The following is a 21833-nucleotide window of genomic DNA, read 5'->3' as shown; positions in this document are numbered from 1 at the left end:
GATTCAGCTGGGGCTTCAGTCTCATCTGAGGCTGGACTGGGGAAGAATCTGCTTTCAAACTCGTGGTTATTGGTAGCATTGAGTGCTTTGCAGACAGCTGAACTGAGAGCCTCAGTTTCTTCTTGGCTGCCAGCTGGAGGCAGCCCTCTGCCCCTTGTCTTGTTGCACCACCCCCCTTTGGGAAGCTCACGATGTGGGTGCTTGCTTTTTATCAAAATCAGCAGGGAGACAATCTCTCAGCAAGAATGGCCTTACCATACTATGTTGCATATCATGCACACACGTAATCACATACTCCCATCATCTTTGCTGCTCTCATTAATTAGAAGCAAGTCACAGGGGAAGGTTATCACACAAAGAGGCGAACGTTAAAAACATCAAAAGTGGAGATCAACAGGTGACCCTAGGGTCTGCCTACCATGCTTCCTATGGTACTTGGATCTAGGAATGGTTCTTATTAAATCCACACATTATTTTTTGTAATTATATGACTAACTCGACTAACTCTGGTGATATTTTATATCAGGAAAAAGAAATCGATGTCCTCCTCCACCTCTGCCTCTACACTCCAAAATTCAAACATATTCAATGACTTATCGTCATGGAGAAACAGTTCGTATAGAATGTGAACTTAATTTTGAGATCCAGGGGTCAGAAGAAATACGTTGTGAAAATGGAAAATGGACAGAACCTCCAACATGCATAGGTTAGCAACACCTTTATCAGTTTCCCCTAAATGAAGTCTGCATGTGTAGCTATACACATGTGTATACAAAATGTCTCTTTTCAGAAGAAAAGGAGAAGACAGCCTGTGGGGACCCACCCATCATTGAGAATGGTACAGCAAACCTGGACTCTACGATTTATTACAATGGGGATAAAGTGGCATATGAATGTAAAAGTGGGTATCATCTCCGAGGATCAACAGAAATAACTTGTAAACGTGGAAAATGGACACGTCCTCCTGAGTGTGTTGGTGTGTATGCTACATTTACCAGCAATAGCTAAGCCTGTTGTTTAAAATTTTTTCATTTTCCTTATTTAATCTATATATTTCTAGCAAGAGACTACTGCTTAGAAAAGTTATAAAACACCCTGATTCAGCACCTACTCTGCTGCTTTTTTTGTGTGTATATGAAGCCTTCTATAGAATTTAACCCAATGTAAAGAAGTGGGAAACTAAAAAAAATTTTTTGAATACACATTAGTGCTAAACACTGTTATCTGATCTGTTGACTCCAGGACTTCTGAGGTTTAAGTGAAAGCACATAAGTAGTAGTCAATTGGGTGACTGGCCATAATCATGGTCTACTTCCTCTCCCTTCATGTCCTACAAAGTCATATTAGAGCACTCTGTTCCTGCCTTTGGGTCAGTCCTTCTGGTATTACTTACGGATCTGGCCAGTGTAAGCCCTATACCCTCTGAGACCTGTCCCCGGTCTTCTGTTTCACTAACATGCACAATCAGGCTACATTGCCACTCCTGGGTGCTACCCTTCCTGTTACCCTTCTTATTCCTTGATCTCTCCTAGAAAGATCTCCGCAACTGTGTTTACTTACAATATTTATTGCATAAGAGAAAAGCTATTAAGATGCTAAAGAAATGAGAAGAGTAGGAGAAAAAGTGAAGAGAGAAAATGTAGACAATGTCATCCATGGATTGATTGAGATCTGGAATGAAAGGAATGAGAATTGAAAAATAAAAGTGGGTGATAACAAAGGGTAGTTTTAGAACTGACCATAATCTTCAGGTCATTGTTTACCTTTCTATACATTTTAAGAATATTTTTACCATGATTCCTTCATAAGCAAGAAAAGTGAGAGATATAAATATGTGTTTTTAGGCAAAATGTTTGCTGTTATTCTTACTACATAAATTTTTAAAATATTTGGTCTGAATAGCATTTTTCTCATTTCTGGAGAATTTAGAAAACAGTTGTCTTAAACTATATACTATAAATAACAAGGTACAATAGTATGAGTAATTATATGGTATCATTATGTTGTTATAAATCATATTAATTTTAAAATAACCTCTTTTTTTTAGAAAATAATGAGAATTGTAAGCCGCCACCTGATATAATAAATGGGGCTGTTGTTGGTGGATTATTAGCAAGCTACACAACAGGATCCTCAGTAGAATACAGATGCAATGAGTATTACTTACTGAGTGGAGCAAAAGTATCTCATTGTGAACAAGGAAGATGGTCATCCCCACCTATTTGCTTAGGTAAGACAGAGAACACATTTTTTTTTAAATTTCCCAGGTTTATTGAGATACAATTGACATACGACATATGAATTTAAGTTATACCATACAGTGAGTTGATACACATATGTTTTACAATAAGGTTAATTGACGTTCCCTTCATTTCACATAGTCATAGTTGTATCACTGTTGTTCTTGTCATTACTATGAGTGCATTTAAGATCTACTCTCTTGGTAACGTTCAAGTATTCCAAACAAAATTGTAAACTCTAGTCACTATTATATACGTTAGAACCCTAGAACTTATTCCTTTTTTAACAGCCCATTGAATTTCTTATACCATTATGTTTGTATTTTATGTGATTTTTATATAACATTTTATTGCATGAAAATGATGATTTTTGTATGAATCTTTTTTTTCCAAGAGTTTTTCCTTTTCATTTTTGTAAGCAGAAAATCTAACATCAGAGGGTCTAAAACTACATTATTCTTACCTACTACTTTTTAAATTGTGGTAAAATATGAACAACAAAGCTTTACCATGTTAGCCATTTTTAAGTGCACATTTCAGTGACATTAAATAGATTCACATTTTAGTGACTGATTATTTTCTCCTAACTGATAACCTCAGTGTCTCTCTCTATATTGTCCTCAGAATGCCATTTGGAGAGAATAATCAATCCAGTTCTTTCCTTGGGAGAGGATATTGTTAATAGCTTTCTTGGCTGTCAATTCCTCACTTAAATGGTCACCTTTGTTCTATTTTGTTGAGCAAATTAAAACACATTTGTGATTACTTTAAGTATATTTTAGATTGAAACATAGATATGTCATAATTAAATTAATCACTTTTTGATGGAAGTTTAGTGTGCTTTCAACATTTTTACATTCCAAACAATACATTTTGTACTAAATGTCTGCACATATAAAAAACATTTTATTTTTTAATTTTTAAAATTAAGTTTATTTATTTCACATGTTTGATTTTGTTTTGGGTATCTTTTTTCAGATTTTCTGAAGAAGAATTTCTGGATCAAAAAGATCTGGAATTTTAATTATTTTTCTGTTAATTGCTAAATTGTCCTTCAGAAAGTTAATCTGATTTACAACTCTACCATCAGAGGATTAATGTAGTAGTTTTCTTAATCCTTGTCAACTTGAATATTTTAATCATATATTGTTAACCCAACAATTAAAATTATTTTAATTTGGTTTATTTAAGTACTAATCAACTGAGTTTATTTTTATTTGATTTGGTTGATTTAAGTTATATTTGATTTGGCTTGTTTAAGTATTACTCAACTGAGCATTTTTTGATTTTCTAGTGGCCACAGGTTTTTGTTTCTCAATGACTTTGATTTTTCATACTTGTAATAAAAATTTTATTTATGTAAATTATATTATTCATTTGATGATGATGCAAGATACAACAATGTATATTGCAACCATTTTTATTTTCCTTTTATTTTATTTATATTGTATATATATATTTAAATTTGAAGTCTTTAGCTCTTTCAACATCTGCTTGGTGGTTTCTCTATTCCAAGTCATTCCTAAGCTGCTGTTCTTCTTCAAATTCAAGTATGTCTACCTATAACTTTCCTGTTACCCTCATATTTTCATAGAGGTTTTTGATGCTAAGTTTTTGATGATGTGACTGATAATGCATTGAATGGAAGTACAGTCATCTCTGAGGATAAAGACTGGAAAGTTTAAGAAAATCTATCATGCTGTTTCTGGAAAAATTGCCTCTAGACACATAGACTTGGTGCTAATAAATTAAAGCAAATACCGAATGAAGATCATTTACTGTCATCAGGCCAAGAGGCAGAGTTCAGTACATCTTATTTATCCTTAGGAACTTCAAGTATTCTCACTACAAATGGGAAAAATGGTGTAATAACAAGCAGAATCTTCCATCTGTGAATTATTGTTCCAGACATTATGAACCTTTTTAACCTCCCAGTACTGATCTTCCCTGTCTCATTCTACTCTAGCCACTCTGTCTCCTTGCCCTTCCTCACATAAGCTAAGTATGCTCTCACCTCAGGGCTGTTTCCTTTTCCTGGAACACCCTTCCCTCCGAAAATGCCATGGTTCACTCGTTTGTACAAATACTACTTTTTCCTTAGGCTTATCCTAATGACATGGCTTCAAAGTATAACTTCTCTTACCTCATCCCTTTCTATACCCCCTCCTCTCCCTCCACTACTCATTCCCCTTCTAATTTATGGCATGTGGTTTAAAGATGGCCAGAGATTATAAACCCATATATTTATTATAGCTCTTGCTTGTCCTTGTGTGTTTCTCCCATTTAGAGGGTATGTTCCATGAGGGTGGGGGGTCTTTGTTTTGTTCTTTGATGTACCTCAAGTGGTAAGTCTCTCCCAAATATTGTACAATAAATACATTTTGTATTTCATGATTTTTTATTTTTTTTAAACACTCATTTATTTATTTTAGAGAGAGAGAAAAAGAGAGAGTATGCCCATGAGTGGGGCAAGGGACAGAGAGAGAGAATTTTCAAGCAGAGTCTGCACTGTGCATGGAGCCCAACCTGGGGGCTTGATCTCAAGACTCATGAGATCATGACCTGAGCCAAAATCAAAAGTCAGACACTTAACCAACTGAGCCATCCAGGCATCCCTCATGACTTTTATTTTATAGAGAGGAGATCATGCTTAACCTAAGTGACTCTAATATACATTTATATGTATACATATATGTACATATATGTTTTTTACTGAAGTATAGTTGGTACACAGTGTTGCATTATTTTGGGGGTACAGCACACTGATTCAATGAGTCTAAATGTTATGCTATGCACACCACCAATGTAGATACCAACAGTGACCATATAATGTTATTATAATATCATTAACTAAATTCTCTCTGCTGTACCTTTTATCCTCATGACTTATTCATTGTGTAATCAGAATCCCATATCTTCTATTCCCCCTTCACCTATTTTGCCCATTCCCATCCTCCTCTCCCCTCTGGCAGCCATCAATTTGTTTTCTTATATATGACTTAATTTCTGGGGGTTTTTTGTTTATGCATTTATTTATGTTTAAGATTCCACATAAAAGAAAATCATATGGTATCTGTCTTTCCATGACTTATTTCACTTAGGATTATACCTTCTAGATATATCCATGTTGTTATAAGTGGCAAGGTTTCATCCTTTTTAATGACTGTGTAATATTCCATTATATGGACACTAGTGTTGCTGCCATATCTTAGTTATTGTAAACAATCCTTCAATAAACATAGGGGTGCATATAGCTTTTGAATTGCTGTTTTCAGCAATTTCTTTGAGTAAGTACCCAGAAGTGGAATTATTAGATCATATAGTATTTCTATTTTTAATTTTTTGAGGAACCTCCATAATGTTCATCACAGTAGCTGCAGCAATTTACATTCCAACCAATGCAGCATGAAGGGTCTTTTTCTCCTTCCACAACCTCACCAACATTTGTGACTTCTCTTTTTGATTCTAGCCATTCTCACAGGTGTGAGGTAATATCTCATTGTGGTTTTGATTGAATTTCCCTGATAATGAGTGATGTTGAGCATCTTTTCATGTGTCTGTTGGCCATTTATATGTTCTTCTTTGGAAAAGTGTCTATTCAGGTCCTCTGCCCATTTTTTTTTAGTTGGGTTATTTGGTTTTTTGTTGAGTTTTATAACTTCCTTATATATTTTGGATATTAACCCATTATCAGATGTATCCTTCACAAATACCTCCTCCTGTTCAGTGAGTTGTCTTTTTGTTTTGTTGATGTTTCCTTTTCTCTGCAAAAGCTTGTTATTCTGGTAGTCCCAGTAGTTTATATTTGCTTTTATTTCCCTTGCCTCAGGAGACATATCTAGAAAACATGTTCTTAAGGTCAAAGCCAAGGAGATTATTGCCTATGCTTTTTTCTAGGAATTATGTGATTTCAGGTATCACATTTAGGTCTTTCATCCATTTTGAGTTAATTTTTGTGTATGGTATAAGAAAGGGGTCCAGTTTCATTCTTTTGCATGTCATCGTCCAGTTTTCCCAGCATCATTTATTGAAGAGCTCTCTTTCTCCGATTGTAATATTCTTGCCTCCTTTGTCATAGATTAACTGACCACATGCGCATGGATTTATTTCCGGGCTCTCTATTCTCTTCCATAAATCTATGTGTGCACTTTTATGCTAGTATCATACTGTTGTGATGATTTCAGCTTTGTCATATATCTTGAAGTCAGAGATTGTGATGCTTCCAGTTTTGTTCTTCTTCCTAAGGATTGCTTTTGTTATTTGGAATCTTTTGTGGTTCCATACAAATTTTAGGCTTACTTGTTCTAGTTCTATGAAAAGTGCTATTGGCATTTCAATAGAAATTGCATTTATCTGTAGATTGCTTTTAATTAGTATGGACATTTTAACAATATTAACTCTTCCAATCCATAAGCATGGAATGTCTTTCCATTTCTTTGTGTCAGCTTCAATTTCTTTCATCAATATGTTTTGTAGTTTTCAGAGTACGGGTTTTAACCTCCTTGGTTAAGTTTATCCTTAGGTGTTTTATTCCTTTGGCATATTTACAAATAGAATTGTTTACTTAATTTCTATTTTTGCTACTCTGTTAGTAGTGCATAGAAATGCAGTTGATTTCTGTGTATTAATTTTGATTCCTACAATTTTATTGAATTCATTTTTTACTTTTAATAGTTTTTTTTATGGAGTCTTTAGGGGTTTTTGTGTATAGTATCATGTCATCTGCAAATAGTGACAGTTTAACTTTTTTCCTTATCAATTTGGATGTCTTTTTTCCCCCTGATTTCTATGGCTAGATCTTTCAGTGCTTAGTTGAATAAAAATGGCAAGAATGGGCATCTTTGTCTTGATCCTGATCTTAGAGGAAAAGCTCTTCATTTTTAACCACTGAGTATGATGTTAGCTTGAGTTTATCATAAGTGTTCTTTATTATGTTGAGGTAGTTTCCTCTAAACCACTTTATTAGTGTTTTTATAATGTCTAATGTTTTTGCTGCATCTACTGAGATGATTATTTGTTTTATTGATGTGGTGTACCACATTGAATGATTTATGACTATTAAAACATCCTTGCATCTCCGGAATAAATTTCACTTGATCATGGTAATTTTTAAAATGTGTTGTTGAATACAGTTTGCTACTAATTTATGGAGGATTTTTGCATCGATGTTCATCAGAAATATTGGCATTTAGTTATTTTTGGAGTGTCTGTCTGGTTCTGGTATCGTGGTGAACCTGGCCTTGTAGAATGTTATTTGGAAGCTTTCCTTCTTCTTTTATGTTTTGGAATAATTTTAGGAGAATAGGTATTAACTTTTTTTTTTTAAGATTTTATTTATTTGACAGAGAGAGAAAAATCACAAGTAGGCAGAGAGGCAGGCAGAGAGAGAGAGAGGGGGGAGGAAGCAGGCTCCCTGCAGAGCAGAGAGCTTAAGGGGCTTGGTTCCAGAACCCTGGGATCATGACCTGAGCTGAAGGCAGAGGCTTTAACCCACTGAGCCACCCCATGCGCCCCAATAGCTATTAACTCTTTAAATGTTTGGTAGAATTTACCTATGAAGCCATTTGGTCCTAGACTTTTGTTTGTTGGGAATTTTGTTTTATTAACCAGTTCAATACTGTTACTAGTAATTGGTCTGTTCAGATTTTCTATTTCTTCTTGATTTAGTTTGGAAGATTATAGGTTTCTAGGAATATATATTTTTCTTCTAGGTTGTCCAATTTGCTGGCGCATAATTTTTGTAGTATTCTCTTATAAGCCTTCATATTTCTGTGGTGCCAGTTTTTACTTTTCTTTTGTTTCTAATTTTATTTATTTTTGTCCTTTTTTTCCTGATGAATCTGGCTAAAGGTTTATCAATTTTGTTTTTCTTTTCAAAGGAAGAACTCCTGGTTTCACTGACCTTTCTTTCTTTCTTTTTTGTCTCTACATCATTTATTTCTACTCAGGTCTTTATTATTTCCTTCTTTCTACTAATCTTGGGCTTTGGGGGGTCCCTTTAGGTATAAGGTTAGACTGGGGGTTTTTTTGGGTGCATATATGTTTATAATTGTTATATGCTCTTGGAATGATTTATCATTATGATTACATAATGATTCTTTATCTCTTGTTACAGTTTTTGTTTTAGATCTCTTTTATCCAATATAAGTATTGCTACCCTGGTTCTTTTTTTTTATTCCCTTCTATTTCCAAGGTATATCCTTTTGTATCACCTCACTTTAGGTCTAAAGTGCTTCTCTTATAAGCTTAAACAATATTTTTTAATGTTCAAATTAAGTGGTTTTAATTCATAATATAACAATATTAAGACATGTATAAATTAATTTGATAGCAATAAAGTGTGTATATGTGTGAGGAATTTTAATAATGTAAATGTTAAATATAAAACATTGCTTTTGATACTTGTCAAATTTTTCTTTTAAAAATACATTAAACTTCATACTTGTCAAATGAATAAATAATTTAAAATAATATTTTGTTTTACAGAGCCATGTACTATTAATGTGGATTACATGTACAGAAATAACATAGAGATGAAGTGGAAGTATGAAGGAAAGGTCTTACATGGAGATTTAATAGATTTTGTATGTAAAGAAGGATATGACTTATCTCCGTCAACCTCATTGTCTGAATTTTCTGTACAATGCAATAGAGGAGAAGTGAGATATCCTTTATGTATTAGAAAAGGTAAAACAGTGCTTTCTGACAATTTCTCAAGTGATTAATATTACCACGTGGGTTCAAAGTATAAGACAGACCCCACCCAACTTACCACCATCATCTTGTAATCTAGAAATTGGGAATGATCTGATCATGTACAGTAAGCACATACACTTAAATAGGATGACTATGCTGACATCTTTTAATTCCAGTAAGTCAGTTTTATAAAGGGAGAAATTAATAGGTCTGATAGATAACCACCAGACTATCAGAAGACCGATCACCCTAATGTGAACAATCAACACCAGTGGAAAACATTGCTTTTCTGGGGGTTTGGTGAAGAGTATTGTTTCAGAAGAGGGCTTGATGCAGATTGAAAGACTCTACGTGCTCCTTGGATATGGTACTATTGCTTTTAATAAGAAAATAATTTTTAATAAGAAAAAATATTAGAGAAAAATTTTTTTCTTTAGTAAAGAAAAAAAATACATACAGAAAGCTAGGCTTCAAAGGGGTTTCATACATTTTCACTTTTGACTCAATAAAGGGAAAAATAAAATCACAATTATTATTATCATTATTTTGCCAGTTTTAAATGTTTTTCAGTTTTATAATATGAGATTCTAATTGCAATCATCAATTTTATAGTACAAAGTTATTGTAGAACTATGCTTTCAATACTTAAAATTTGACAGACATCTTAAAAATGCTTTTACGTGAAATATCTCATTTCATTCCTTTTAAAAAATATTTATTTATTTTAGAGAGAGAAAGAGAGAGAGCATGAGCAGGGGCTGGGGGGTAGGAGGGGGAGGGGAGAGAAATCCTCAAGTAGACTCCATGTTGACCATGAAACCTGAGGTGGGGCTCAATCCCACATCCCCAAGATCATGAACTGAGCCAAAATCAAAAGTCAGTGTTTAGCCATCTGAGCCACCCAGTTGTCCCTATCTTATTTTTATTTCTATAGTAATTATTAAAGTATTGGATGCTTATCATAGAAATTCATTGTATGCTTTTAAAATCATTTTTTTTTCAGAATCTAAAGGAGTATGTGCGTATCCTCCACTTATTAAAAATGGAGTCATAATTAGTTCAACATTAGAAATCTATGAAAATGGTTCCTCAGTAGAATACAAGTGTTTTGATCACCATTTTCTTCAGGGGTCTAGGGAGTCCTATTGTTTAGACGGAGTGTGGACTACACCACCATCGTGTTTAGGTATGTACTGTGAACTATTCACCTACTTAATAAAATAAAACCATATTTTTTCACTTTCTCTTTTCTGTTAGTTGATATAATACTATTATAATGCTTAATTTGCAATATTTGTATATCAGTGTGCCTACCTCATCACAGGTTTCTGTTCTTTCCTGTAGATCATAAATAACTATAGTCCATCTTGCCCTAACAAATATTTATTAAATACAAATCATACACCAATACTGTTGTTTCATGGGCTAAAAGATGAATGAGTCATGGTGATGTGAGTATATATGTTAATCATTATCATTCAGTGTGATTGGTACTGTAATAGATATCATGAGTGCAATGAGGAAGCAAAGATAGAAAGTTTTCTAAGGCAAGTTATGCCTTATTAGTGAAACATTTGAATAGAAGTAACAGTATCTACCAAGATTCTCAGGAGGCATTTAAAAAGCACTTCTTTAAATAAAAAGAAAATATTTTTTGTTTCTGTATCTGACTTATTTACTATCTTATTTTACCAACTTGGACTTGAGTACAATACTGAGTAGAAGTAGTGGGTATCTTGTTTCCCAATCTCATAAGTAAAACTTTCAACAATTCATCTTTAGTTACAGTGTTATAAATACTTTAAAAACAAACTTACATTGTAGAAAGCTTTAATTTCTATTTTTCTAAGAGGTTTGTTTTTTTTTTAAATCTTCAATGAATGTTTAATTTTAGCACTATCTATTGAAATAATCATATTACTCCTTTCCCCCCTGGAATTATATTGCTGCTTCTTGAATGTTAAAGTATAATTACATTCCTAAAATAAATCACACTTGGTTGTGATGAATTGTGCTTTTTATATATTGTTGGATTTTATTTGCTTGTATTTTTCTTAGAAGTTTTCCATCTATTTTCATGAGAGAGATCAGTCTGTTATTTTCCTTTTGGGTTTGGTATGGTTTCTACTACCCTCATATGGTGAACTGGTAAGTTCCCTATTTTTCAATTCTCTGGAATTTGTGTAAGATTGGCACCATTTCTTCCTTAATAATTATAATAATCCGCCAAACATGCCATTTGAGCATCAAGTTTTCTTGAGGAAAGATCCCGACAGCTGTCAGTTTTGGTAGGGTAGTTTATAGAAATCTGTCCATAATATCTAAATTGTCAAATTTGTTGACATAATGTTATTCGCAGCAGCCTTTTACATTCTTCTTAATGCCTTTAGTGATGTGTCATTTATTTTTACTGCTACTAAGCTGTATCTCTTTCTTTCTTGACCTGTCTTGCTAAGCGTCTTTTATTTATTTATTTATTTTTAGAAGTTTGCGGGTTTTGTTTTTTAAGATTGGTTGACTGATTGGCAGCGGGGCGGGAGATCACAGGAAGAGGGAGACAGGAAGCAGACTCCCACTGAGCCCGGGGCTCAACCCAGGACTCCATTTCAGGACCCAGACATCATGCATGACCTGAGCCAAAACTAAGAATTGGCCAATTAACTGACTGAGCCACGGAGACACCCTAGTCTATAACTTTCATTATGCCTTTCAAACAACTAATATTTGCATTTGTTACCCTTTCATCAAATGTTGCTTACTATTTTAATAATTTATATTCTTATCATTATTTCCTCTCTTCTAATTTCTTAAATTCATTTTATTACTTATAGCATATTTCATGTGGATACTTAGATTACTGATGTTCAGCCTTTTTTTTTTAAATATTTTTAAAGAAAGTTTAATTTAATTTGTTAAGGAAGCTTAAGGATATAAATTTTCCACTGAGCCCAACTCTAACTTTATCCCCACACGTTTTTATGTTCTGCAATTTTATTATTATTCAGCCATTCAGTTTAAAAAAAAAAAAGTGATACCCATTTTGATATCCCGTATTCAGTCTGAGTTATATAAACATAACTCAGACTGAGTTTTTAGTTTCTAAACATTGGAAAATTTTCTAGTTTTCTTTTGTTATTGATTTCTAATTTGAATCCATTGAGACACACTTTGAATTATATCAATCTTTTTAAATCCATTGATATTTACTTTATTACAAGCATGTATTTATTGTAGGTACACATTCTTTTGTACTTGAAATAAACTAATAAACTGTGTCATTTTTGGATTCACTGTTGCTTCATATATGTCAGTTGAATTTTGTTTTTCATATTAAGTTCATTCTTATCTGTGCTGATTTCTGTCTGTTTTTCTATCAGTCACCAAAAGAAGTATGTTAAAATCCCTTATACTTTGTGCATTTTAAAACATTTCTCATATTAGTTCTCTCAATTTTTGCTTTTGTATTTTTATACTATTCTACTAGGCCCACACAAATCGAAGCATATTAAATCTTGGTGTCACACAAATCAAAGCATATTAAATCTTGGTGTACCGACCCTGCATAATTTTAAAAGAGTCCTCCTTTATCTATACTAATACTTTTTGTTTGTTTTTGCCCGAAGATTCCTTACCTATACAAGCTTCAACAAGTATTTACAAGTCATACATTTTTTCATTCTTTAACTTTAAACATTTTGGCTTTTTATAAGCTGTATATAGTTATTTATTTTAAAGCATACTTATTTTGTCTGACAGTCTTTCTCTATAGTATTTGCCCATATACATGCTAATATAAGTGCTGATATATTTGGTTTATAGCTACCATCTTACTATACTAGATATATATCCTATCTGTTCTTTATGCTTCTCTCTCTCTTTCTTCCCAGTAAATCAATTTTTTTCATACCATTTCACTCTCTACTAGCTTGTCGATTATACTTTCTTCTTGGCTCCTTTCACTGTTTTCAGAGATTACATAATTCAACCAAGACTTATTACATTTAAATATAAATTAGTACTTATACCACCTCTCCAAGCTCCAGAAAACTTCAGCTTGATTTACCCTTCCTACTTTTTGTATTACTGCATCATGCATTTTCACTCTACATGTAGTTTAAGTCCCGAAGATACAATGAATATTACATTATCCAGAAATATTCTTTAAGATTTGTTGATATGATTTTCAGTGATTTGTTTCTCACCTTTTCCTGTTTGATGCTATTTCTGATTGGGATTATCTTGCACATGCCTGAAAAGTATTATTTCTTTATTATTTTCTCAGTATTTGTTTGCCTGAAAACTTTTGAAGAGTAATTTTATCAGAGATAGAATTCTAGTTTGGCCTCTTTTTTCTTCCCTGCTTTAGAAGATGTCATTTTAACCTTTTCTGCATTTCATAGTTTTTGTTAGTCAATGCCAATTTTTTAAGGATTTTATTTATTTGTCAGAGAAAGAGAGAGAGAAGGAGAGAGAGAGACAAGTAGGGGAAGTGGCAGGCAGAGGGAAAAGAAGGCTCCCCGCTGAGCAAGGGGTCCCATGCTGTGCTCAATCCCAGGACCCTGGGATCATGACCTGAGCTGAAGGCAGACGCTTAACTGACTGAGCCACCCAGGCATCCCAGTCAATGCAATTCTTACTGGTATTTTTTTGAAACTAAGTTTCTTTTTGTACTCCGCTGATTTGGAGATTCTTTTCCCCTTTATTTTCAATAGGCTATTTATGCGGGGCCTTGATATGTGCTTCCCAGAGCATTTTATTCTTTTTCTTTTTATTTAAGATTTTATTTATTTATTTTTGCGAGAGAGAGAGAGAGAGAGAGAGAGCGCATGTGCATGAATGGGGGTGGGGGCAAGCAGACTCCCCACCAAGCGGGGAGCCTGATGCAAGGCTTGATCCCAGGACCCTGGGATCAGGACCTGAGCGAAAGGCAGATGTTTAACTGACTGAGCCCCCCAGGGACCCCTGAGCATTTCATCCTTCAAGTTGGTAGCACTTCTTGTAACTGTTGCTTGATGCTTTTCATTACCTTTAGTATTTTAATCTTCTTTGTTCCCATTTGGTAGTTTCTACTGATACATCTTACAATTCATTAATCCTTCCTTGAGATGTGTTCAACCTGCTTTAAACTCCTCTACTGAGGTCTCAATATCGTTGTATTTCTAGAATGCCTGCTTTTTTTTTTTCTTTTTGTAGATTTCAGTTGTCGGATGAAAGACTTTTTTTTAATTTAATCTTTTTTATAAACATATAATGTATTTTTATCCCCAGGGGTACAGGTCTGTGAATCGCCAGATTTACACACTTCACAGCACTCACCATAGCACATACCCTCCCCAGTGTCCATAACCCCACCCCCCTCTCCCAAACCTCCTCCCCCCACCAACCCTCAGTTTGTTTTGTGAGATTAAGAGTCACTTATGGTTTGTCTCCCTCCCAATCCCATCTTGTTTCATTCATTTTTCTCCTACCCCCTAAAGCCCCCGTGTTGCATCTCCACTTCCTCATATCAGGGAGATCATATGATAATTGTCTTTTTCCGATTGACTTATTTCGCTAAGCATAATACCCTCTAGTTCCATCCATGTCTATGCTACCTAAAGCAATCTACATATTTAATGCAATTCCTATCAAAATACCATCCATTTTTTTCAAAGAAATGGAACAAATAACCCTAAAATTTATATGGAACCAGAAGAGACCTTGAATAGCCAAAGGAATATTGAAAAAGAAAGGCAAACTTGGTGGCATCACAATTCCAGAATTCAAGCTCTATTACAAAGCTGTCATCATCAAGACAGCATGGTACTGGCACAAAAACAGACACATAGATCAATGGAACAGAATAGAGAGCCCAGAAATAGACCCTCAACTTTATGGTCAACTAATCTTCGACAAAGCAGGAAAGAATGTCCAATGGAAAAAAGACAGCCTCTTCAATAAATGGTGTTGGGAAAATTGGACAGCCACATGCAGAAAAATGAAAGTGGACCATTTCCTTATACCACACACGAAAATAGACTCAAAATGGATGAAGGACCTCAATGTGAGAAAGGAATCCATCAAAATCCTTGAGAACACAGGCAGCAACCTCTTCGACCTCAGCCGCAGCAACATCTTCCTAGGAACATCGCCAAAGGCAAGGGAAGCAAGGGCACAAATGAACTACTGGGATTTCATCAAGATCAAAAGCTTTTGCACAGCAAAGGAAACAGTTAACAGAACCAAAAGACAACTGACAGAATGAGAGAAGATATTTGCAAAGGACATATCAGATAAAGGGCTAGTGTCCAAAATCTATAAAGAGCTTACAAACTCAACACCCAAAGAACAAATAATCCAATCAAGAAATGGGCTGATGAAAGACTTTATCTTAACATCTATTTCTTTACCATGTTACTCACACTTATCTTTAAGTCCTTGCCTGCAAACTCCATTATCTGGATCATCTGTAGGCCTATTTTGATTTCTAGCCTAATCTTTTGCTATTTCTGTTAACAGTTGATTGAATATCAAATATTATGTATGGAAAATTTTAAAAACCTGAAACAATGATGTCATCTGGTTCCAGAGAATACTCATCTCTTCTTTTGGCTGATAGTGTAGGGGAAGTTGGTCTCGATCTAATTAGATTTGCGGTTTTTTCTAAGCTTATTTTCAGACCTTTGTTTGTTCCTACTAATAGAACATAACCCTGCAGGCTTCTTCATTAAGAGTTTGGTGTTTATACCAAGGTTCCTCCTTTTTGACTGGCTTTCATATTACTGGGAGACTGCCAAAAAAAAAAAAAAAAAAAAAACAATGTATCTTTTCATTCACTTTCTCCTTGGCTTTTTATCCTCTCTCTTTGCACAAGTCAAGAATAGGCAGATGTTTCAAGAGAAAAGCCAGTATCATGTTCATTCTCTGTACCTCCCATTCTTCTGGGTTCTTGACCACTCAGATCCTGGCTGTCATGGCTGACCAAAACTTCCATTTTTCTATCCCCAACAACATGAGATTTCCAAAAGCTCTGCAGCTCCATGTTTGCTGTTGACCATTCTCTACAATTTCTCAACTCATGCTGAGAATCAACAAATGCCCCAAGAGGAAGATGCCTCTTGGAGGAACTTTTTCCAGAAGCGTAGCATCTTGAGTGCCTTGGAAATGCTCTAATTCCGTGAAATACTGGCTTCATGTCTGTTTTCATATTTTCGAGTTTTAGTAGAAGTGCTAGTCTGATATAGACTATTCTGACATAGCTGAGAACAGAAGGTCCATGAATTAATTTTTCACTTTTTTAAATTAAAATTTCATGTTTTGTAGAACCATAAGATTTTAAATTGTAGTACTATTTGACCTAATTTTCAAACATATTTTGCAATGACTATATTCTCTTAGAGTCTTTCTGATTATTCTTCTTCATTTTTATTCTGTCTATAAAATTCTTAGTGCAACATCTGACACCTAAGGATTCAATAAATACTCACCAAAATATTGAATGAAGGAGTTTGTAAATGTATTACAATTGTATGATTCATATGCTGTATTAATAACTCTGGACTGTTAGCCTTTTTCGGGACCTACTCTTTGGTGTTATGGTAGCCAGGAGGCAAATAAGAACAGAAACTCCATTTTCTGAAATAACTTGTTATTTCATTTTACATTCATTATTATTATTTCATTGCTTCATTATTCATTATTTCATATTATTTCACTGTTATTTCATTTTACATTCCTGTTAGTTCTAAGATGGGTCAAGATAGTTTTCTTCTTTTTATTTTTTCAGAGCCTTGCACATTATCTCTTGTTGAAATGGAAAATAATAATTTACTCCTGAAGTGGGATTTTGACGATAGACCATATATTTTCCATGGAGAGTATATTGAGTTTCTTTGTAAGAGAAATACATATGTGGCTGACCTCTCTATTTTTGGATCTGAACTCAGAGTGCAGTGTGACAGAGGGCAGTTAAAATATCCAACATGTATTCACAGAGAAAGGTAAGAAGAAGCTTCTGCCTACAATTATCTTCTTCAGATTGTTATTCAAGACATTTTTCTGAAGAAGACATGTAGATGGTCAACAGACAGATGAACAGACAAAAAGACACTCAACATCACTAATCAGGGGAATGCAAATCAGAACCATGAGATATCACCTTCCATTTGTCAGAATGGCTAGAATCAAAAAGACAGGAAATAACAAGTGCTGGCAAGGATGTGAAGAGCAAGAAACCTTTGTGCCCTGTTGGTGGGACCATAAATTGGTACACCCACTATGGAAAACAGTATGGAAAGTCCTAAGAAAATTAAAAAATAGAAATACTATATGATACAATAATTCTATATCTGGGTATTTGCCCAGTGAAAACAAAAACAGTAATTCTAAAAGATATATGCACCCCTTTGTTTACTGAAGCCTTATTTATAATAGCCAGGATATGAAAGCAGTCCAAGTGCTATTGATAGATGAATGGATAAAGAAGATATAGGATATTATATATACAATGGAATATTATTCAACCATAAACAGGATGAGATCTTGCCATTTGTGACAACATTGGTGGACCTAAAGGGTATTATGCTAAATGAAATAAGTCGGACAGAAAAACAATAACACTGTTTTATATTTCTTGATGAATGAAATATAATCTTGTCTTTAGTAAAATATTATAATAATATGAAAAAGTGATGTAAATCACTTTATAAGATCAGGATTTTGAGACTTTTTTTAAAAAGATTTTATTTATTTATTTGACAGAGAGAGATCACAGTAGACAGAGAGGCAGGCAGAGAGAGAGAGGGAAGCAGGCTCCCCGCAGAGCAGAGAGCCCAATGCGGGACTCGATCCCAGGACCCTGAGATCACGACCTGAGCCGAAGGCAGCGGTTTAACCCACTGAGCCACCCAGGTGCCCCAGGATTTTGAGACTTTTAAAGATATAATTTTAAATGGAAATTGTACTTTATGTCTGATTAAGAATATTATAAAATTAGGGGTGCTTGTATGGCTCAGTCAGTTAAGCATCTGCTTTTGGCTCAGGCCATGATCCCAGGGTTCTGGGATCAAGCCCTGCATCAGCTTCCTGCTCAGAGGGAGTGTGCTTCTTCCCCTGCCCTTCCCCCGCTCATGCTTGCACTTGCCCTCTACCTCTGAAATACATAAAAAAAATCTTTTTTAAAAAATAATATTATAAAAATAACTCATGGTAAAGTGTATGTGTTCTAATTATGAACCATGAACTATATGAACAACATAAGGACAACTTTTTGATACTTTAAACAGTCTATAAAAACATTCATAAGACACACATGGGTGGAAAACTTTAAAAATTTCTAACTATGGTAAAATCAGGACAGAAAAATTTTATATGTATTTGAGTGTTTTGGTGTATCTTGGATTTCTCATTTCAAAAACAAAAAGAGGTAAGTGACTTGGAAAAAATTGTTTAAAAAATGGTACTACTGTATCAGATAACAGAGATTTGAAAAAGGAATTGGTGGTAAATCTACCAAGTCTGTCTACTTGCTTTTATCAATAACTAACTAAAACAATGACTAATTATATGAAATGTTGAAGAACTAAGTTATAATAAACACTTGACCAAAAATGATGCTTATTTCAAAAAATCTCTCTTCCTTCCTTTCTCTTTGTCATCAAGGATGCTGTCTTATCAACAACACTTCAGGACATAAAAATGTATGACAGAAAGAAGAATAGTATATCAACACACCGTAAAATCCTTTATAAAACATAATTTTTAGAAGAAAAATTACAGACCACTAAGTTTTAACTTGCTTGAAGATATGAATCTAAGTTGTCTATGTTGAACATTTTTTATTTATAAATAAGCCAGAACATGTTTCCTTTCTAATTTGACTGATCTGACATGTAACCTAACCTTTATTGCATGCTTTCCCTCTGTTAAAAAGATTGATCCACATGTTAAAATATTTGTTTCCTCATATCCATTCATTGTGCTATATTGTTGCCTTCAACATATTTGCTTTTATGATATTCACTGATATTAGAGTTTTCTGGTACTTTTAATTCAATCTTTATGTCAGTATTAAAGAATTAAACACACTAGAGATAAGAAACTATACAACATAGGGGAGCTTGGGTGGCTCAGTCGTTAAACCTCTGCCTTTTGCCTCAGGTCATGATCCCAGGGTCCTGGGATCAAACCACCTCAGGCTCCCTGCTCAGCAGGAAGCCTGTTCTCCCTCTTCCACTCCCCCTGCTTGTGTTCCCTCTCTCGCTGTGTCTCTCTCTGTCAAATAAATAAATAAAATTTAAAAAAAACTATACATCATATTGGAGGATTTATTGTATTAAATATGTAAAACAGATGTGCTAACCACTACACCATGGAACCAATTGTATTAAATATGGAAAAGACTGCCCTTCACACTTTCTAAATGTAAAAAACTTTAAAAATTAACTGTAGTATTAGTTTCAAGATTAATAATAATAATAATAATGGTGAACTATCCATATGTTAAAATGTTGCCCAAGGAACGTGACAAAAGAAAGAATAACCCTTCCCATTTTTATATTTTACTCTTTCAAGTAATATTTTTAAGTTAAGGAATTATCTGAATGATGCAGATTATAACATCAAAAATCAGTCCTGCAAACAACAAAGCCTGAGAGTGTCAATATTACCGAGGTCTGTTGACTTCAAAGAGTCACACTGTCGCTTTTTAGTTTGAAGTAACAGTCATACTTCCATTTGTTATTAGGGTTCATGCATAAGCACATGTAATAGCACTACTAGGGTACTAGGGCCCTTAGTAAGACAGGTTGTTGTTACTAGAATAGCACGTTTTCTTATCTGGAAGCTAATCAGTTCACTTAACTCAAGACCTTCTCAATATGATGACAAGTTTCTACAATTACAATTTTCTATTGAAAGACAACTGGACCTGGGACACCTGGGTGGCTCAGTTGGTTAAGCAGCTGCCTTCGGCTCAGGTCATGATCCCAGCGTCCTGGGATCAAGTCCCACATCGGGCTCCTTGCTCGGCGGGGAGCCTGCTTCTCCCTCTGCCTCTGCCTGCCATTCTGTCTGCCTGTGCTCGCTCTCTCCCCCTCTGATAAATAAATAAAATCTTAAAAAAAAAAAAAAAAAAGAAAGAAAGACAACTGGACCTAACCGTGGATTAAATATGAATTCATTCAGTGTTAAATGTGTATATTTCAGAATTGTCCTTGAGTTCATAATCATTCTTTCACTATTCTAGTAGTTATTGTCCACAGTGGATCCCATAAAATTGAAATTTGATTGAAATTAAATATCAACAGAAAAGGGTTAATCATTTTCAATTAATCAATCAACCCATTAATATACAATATTGAGCACCGGCTCTATCCCAGAAGACAGAAGATTTGCTCAAGTTGGGTAACTGTCTTGGGACTAAGTATTTAGTATTGTCATGTCTTCTGATTTTTCAATTGTGAAATCTACCGATTTTTATATGTGGATGGGGAATCTAAAAATGTTTTGTGAGCCACGTGGCTCATGAGCCGTCAATTAGCAAACTAAATGCTAAATAAATACATGTGTGAAAAATGCAATACAGGAAACATGTACAGAGTAAAGTGGTGACATGGAGGAGGAGGAAATTAAGTTTTTGAGGTCCACCAGCCTAGAGAAGACATGCCACAGAGAGGGGAGGGCACACACAAAGTCAAATATTAAGCATGTGCCCTAGGCTAGGCATCTGCTGAGCACTAGTGATAAAACAGGGAGTAAGACACATTGTTTCTGTTGTTGTGGATCATGTGCCCTGATGGGAGAGGAAGATGTTGACCAAATCCTCACAAGATGGCGTCTATCAGGAAAGACACTCTCTTTGTTAGTGAACACCAGGGGGTGCAGCCTGGTCCCAGAGGATGCTCGAGAAAGGCTTTCCTGAGAAAGTGATATATAAGCTGAGCCTTGAAAGGAGAAAAAATATTTAGGGTGAGGGAGGCTCATGAGGAAAACATATGCAGAGAACACGATGTTTCTAAGAAGCTAGTTAATAGCCCGTGTGGATTGAGTGGAAAAGAGTGAAGGAGAGAGTGGAACACATTAAACCTGGAGACACTGGGGTCCTGTGATGAAGGCCTTTGCAGCCCAAACTAAAGATATTGGAAGTCACTGATTGAAATGAGATGTTTATAGCAATTGCTAAAAAGACAGCACTGAGTGCCTTAAGGAGAGACTGGGCTGAAGTAGGGGTAAGGAACATAGGCATAGTGAAACTACTTTCTTTTAAAATTAATTTATGGGGTGCCTGGGTGGCTCAGTGGGTTAAAGCCTCTGCCTTCAGCCCAGGTCATGTTCCCAGGGTCCTGGGATCGAGCCCCCCATCAGGCTCTCTGCTCAGTGGGGAGCCTGCTTCCTCCTCTCTCTCTCTCTCTGCCTGCCTCTCTGCCTAATTGTGATCTCTGTCTGTCAAATAAATAAATAAAATCTTTTAAAAAATTAATTTGTAATGTATTATTTACCCCAGGGGTACAGGTCTGTGATTCATCAGTCTTACACAATTCACAGCACCCACCATAGCACTTACCCTCCCAATGTCCCATCACCCAGCCACCCCATCTCCCCCACTACTCCACTCCAGCAACCCTCAGTTTCTTTCCTGAGATTAAGAATCTCTTATGGGGGGCGCCTGGGTGGCTCAGTGGGGTAAGCTGCTGCCTTCGGCTCGGGTCATGATCTTGGGGTCCTGGGATCGAGTCCTGCATTGGGCTCTCTGCTCAGCGGGGAGCCTGCTTCCCTTTCTCTCTCTCTGCCTGCCTCTCCGACTACTTGTGATTTCTCTCTGTCAAATAAATAAATAAAATCTTTAAAAAAAAAAAAAAGAATCTCTTATGGGGGGCACCTGGGTGGCTCAGTTGTGAGCGTCTGCCTTTGGCTCGGGTC

The 21833-nt window shown here is 35.1% G+C and overlaps 1 protein-coding gene across 4 annotated transcripts in view; it reads left to right on the top strand.

Moving 5' to 3' along the window:
• Window positions 1–19223, top strand: part of F13B (coagulation factor XIII B chain) — a 30567-nt gene extending 11344 nt beyond the window's left edge. For 2 of the 4 annotated variants that reach the window (XM_059414062.1, XM_059414064.1), the window contains exons 6-12: window positions 527–706; window positions 791–976; window positions 2048–2230; window positions 8727–8927; window positions 9940–10122; window positions 16702–16915; window positions 18576–19223. In XM_059414062.1, coding sequence (XP_059270045.1) covers window positions 527–706; window positions 791–976; window positions 2048–2230; window positions 8727–8927; window positions 9940–10122; window positions 16702–16915; window positions 18576–18609 — 1181 coding nt within the window. In that variant the 3' untranslated portion in view covers window positions 18610–19223. Of the gene's footprint in view, window positions 1–526; window positions 707–790; window positions 977–2047; window positions 2231–8726; window positions 8928–9939; window positions 10123–10280; window positions 10583–16701; window positions 16916–18575 lie in introns of those variants that run through there. The other 2 variants (XM_059414063.1, XM_059414066.1) reach the window with 2 other exon arrangements.
• The last annotated feature ends 2610 nt before the right edge of the window (window positions 19224–21833 follow it).

Source organism: Mustela nigripes, chromosome 10 (genome assembly GCF_022355385.1).
Source record: "Mustela nigripes isolate SB6536 chromosome 10, MUSNIG.SB6536, whole genome shotgun sequence".
NCBI lineage: Eukaryota > Metazoa > Chordata > Mammalia > Carnivora > Mustelidae > Mustela > Mustela nigripes.
Note: the sequence above shows the minus strand (reverse complement) of the source record. Positions and strands in the feature narration are given on the sequence as shown.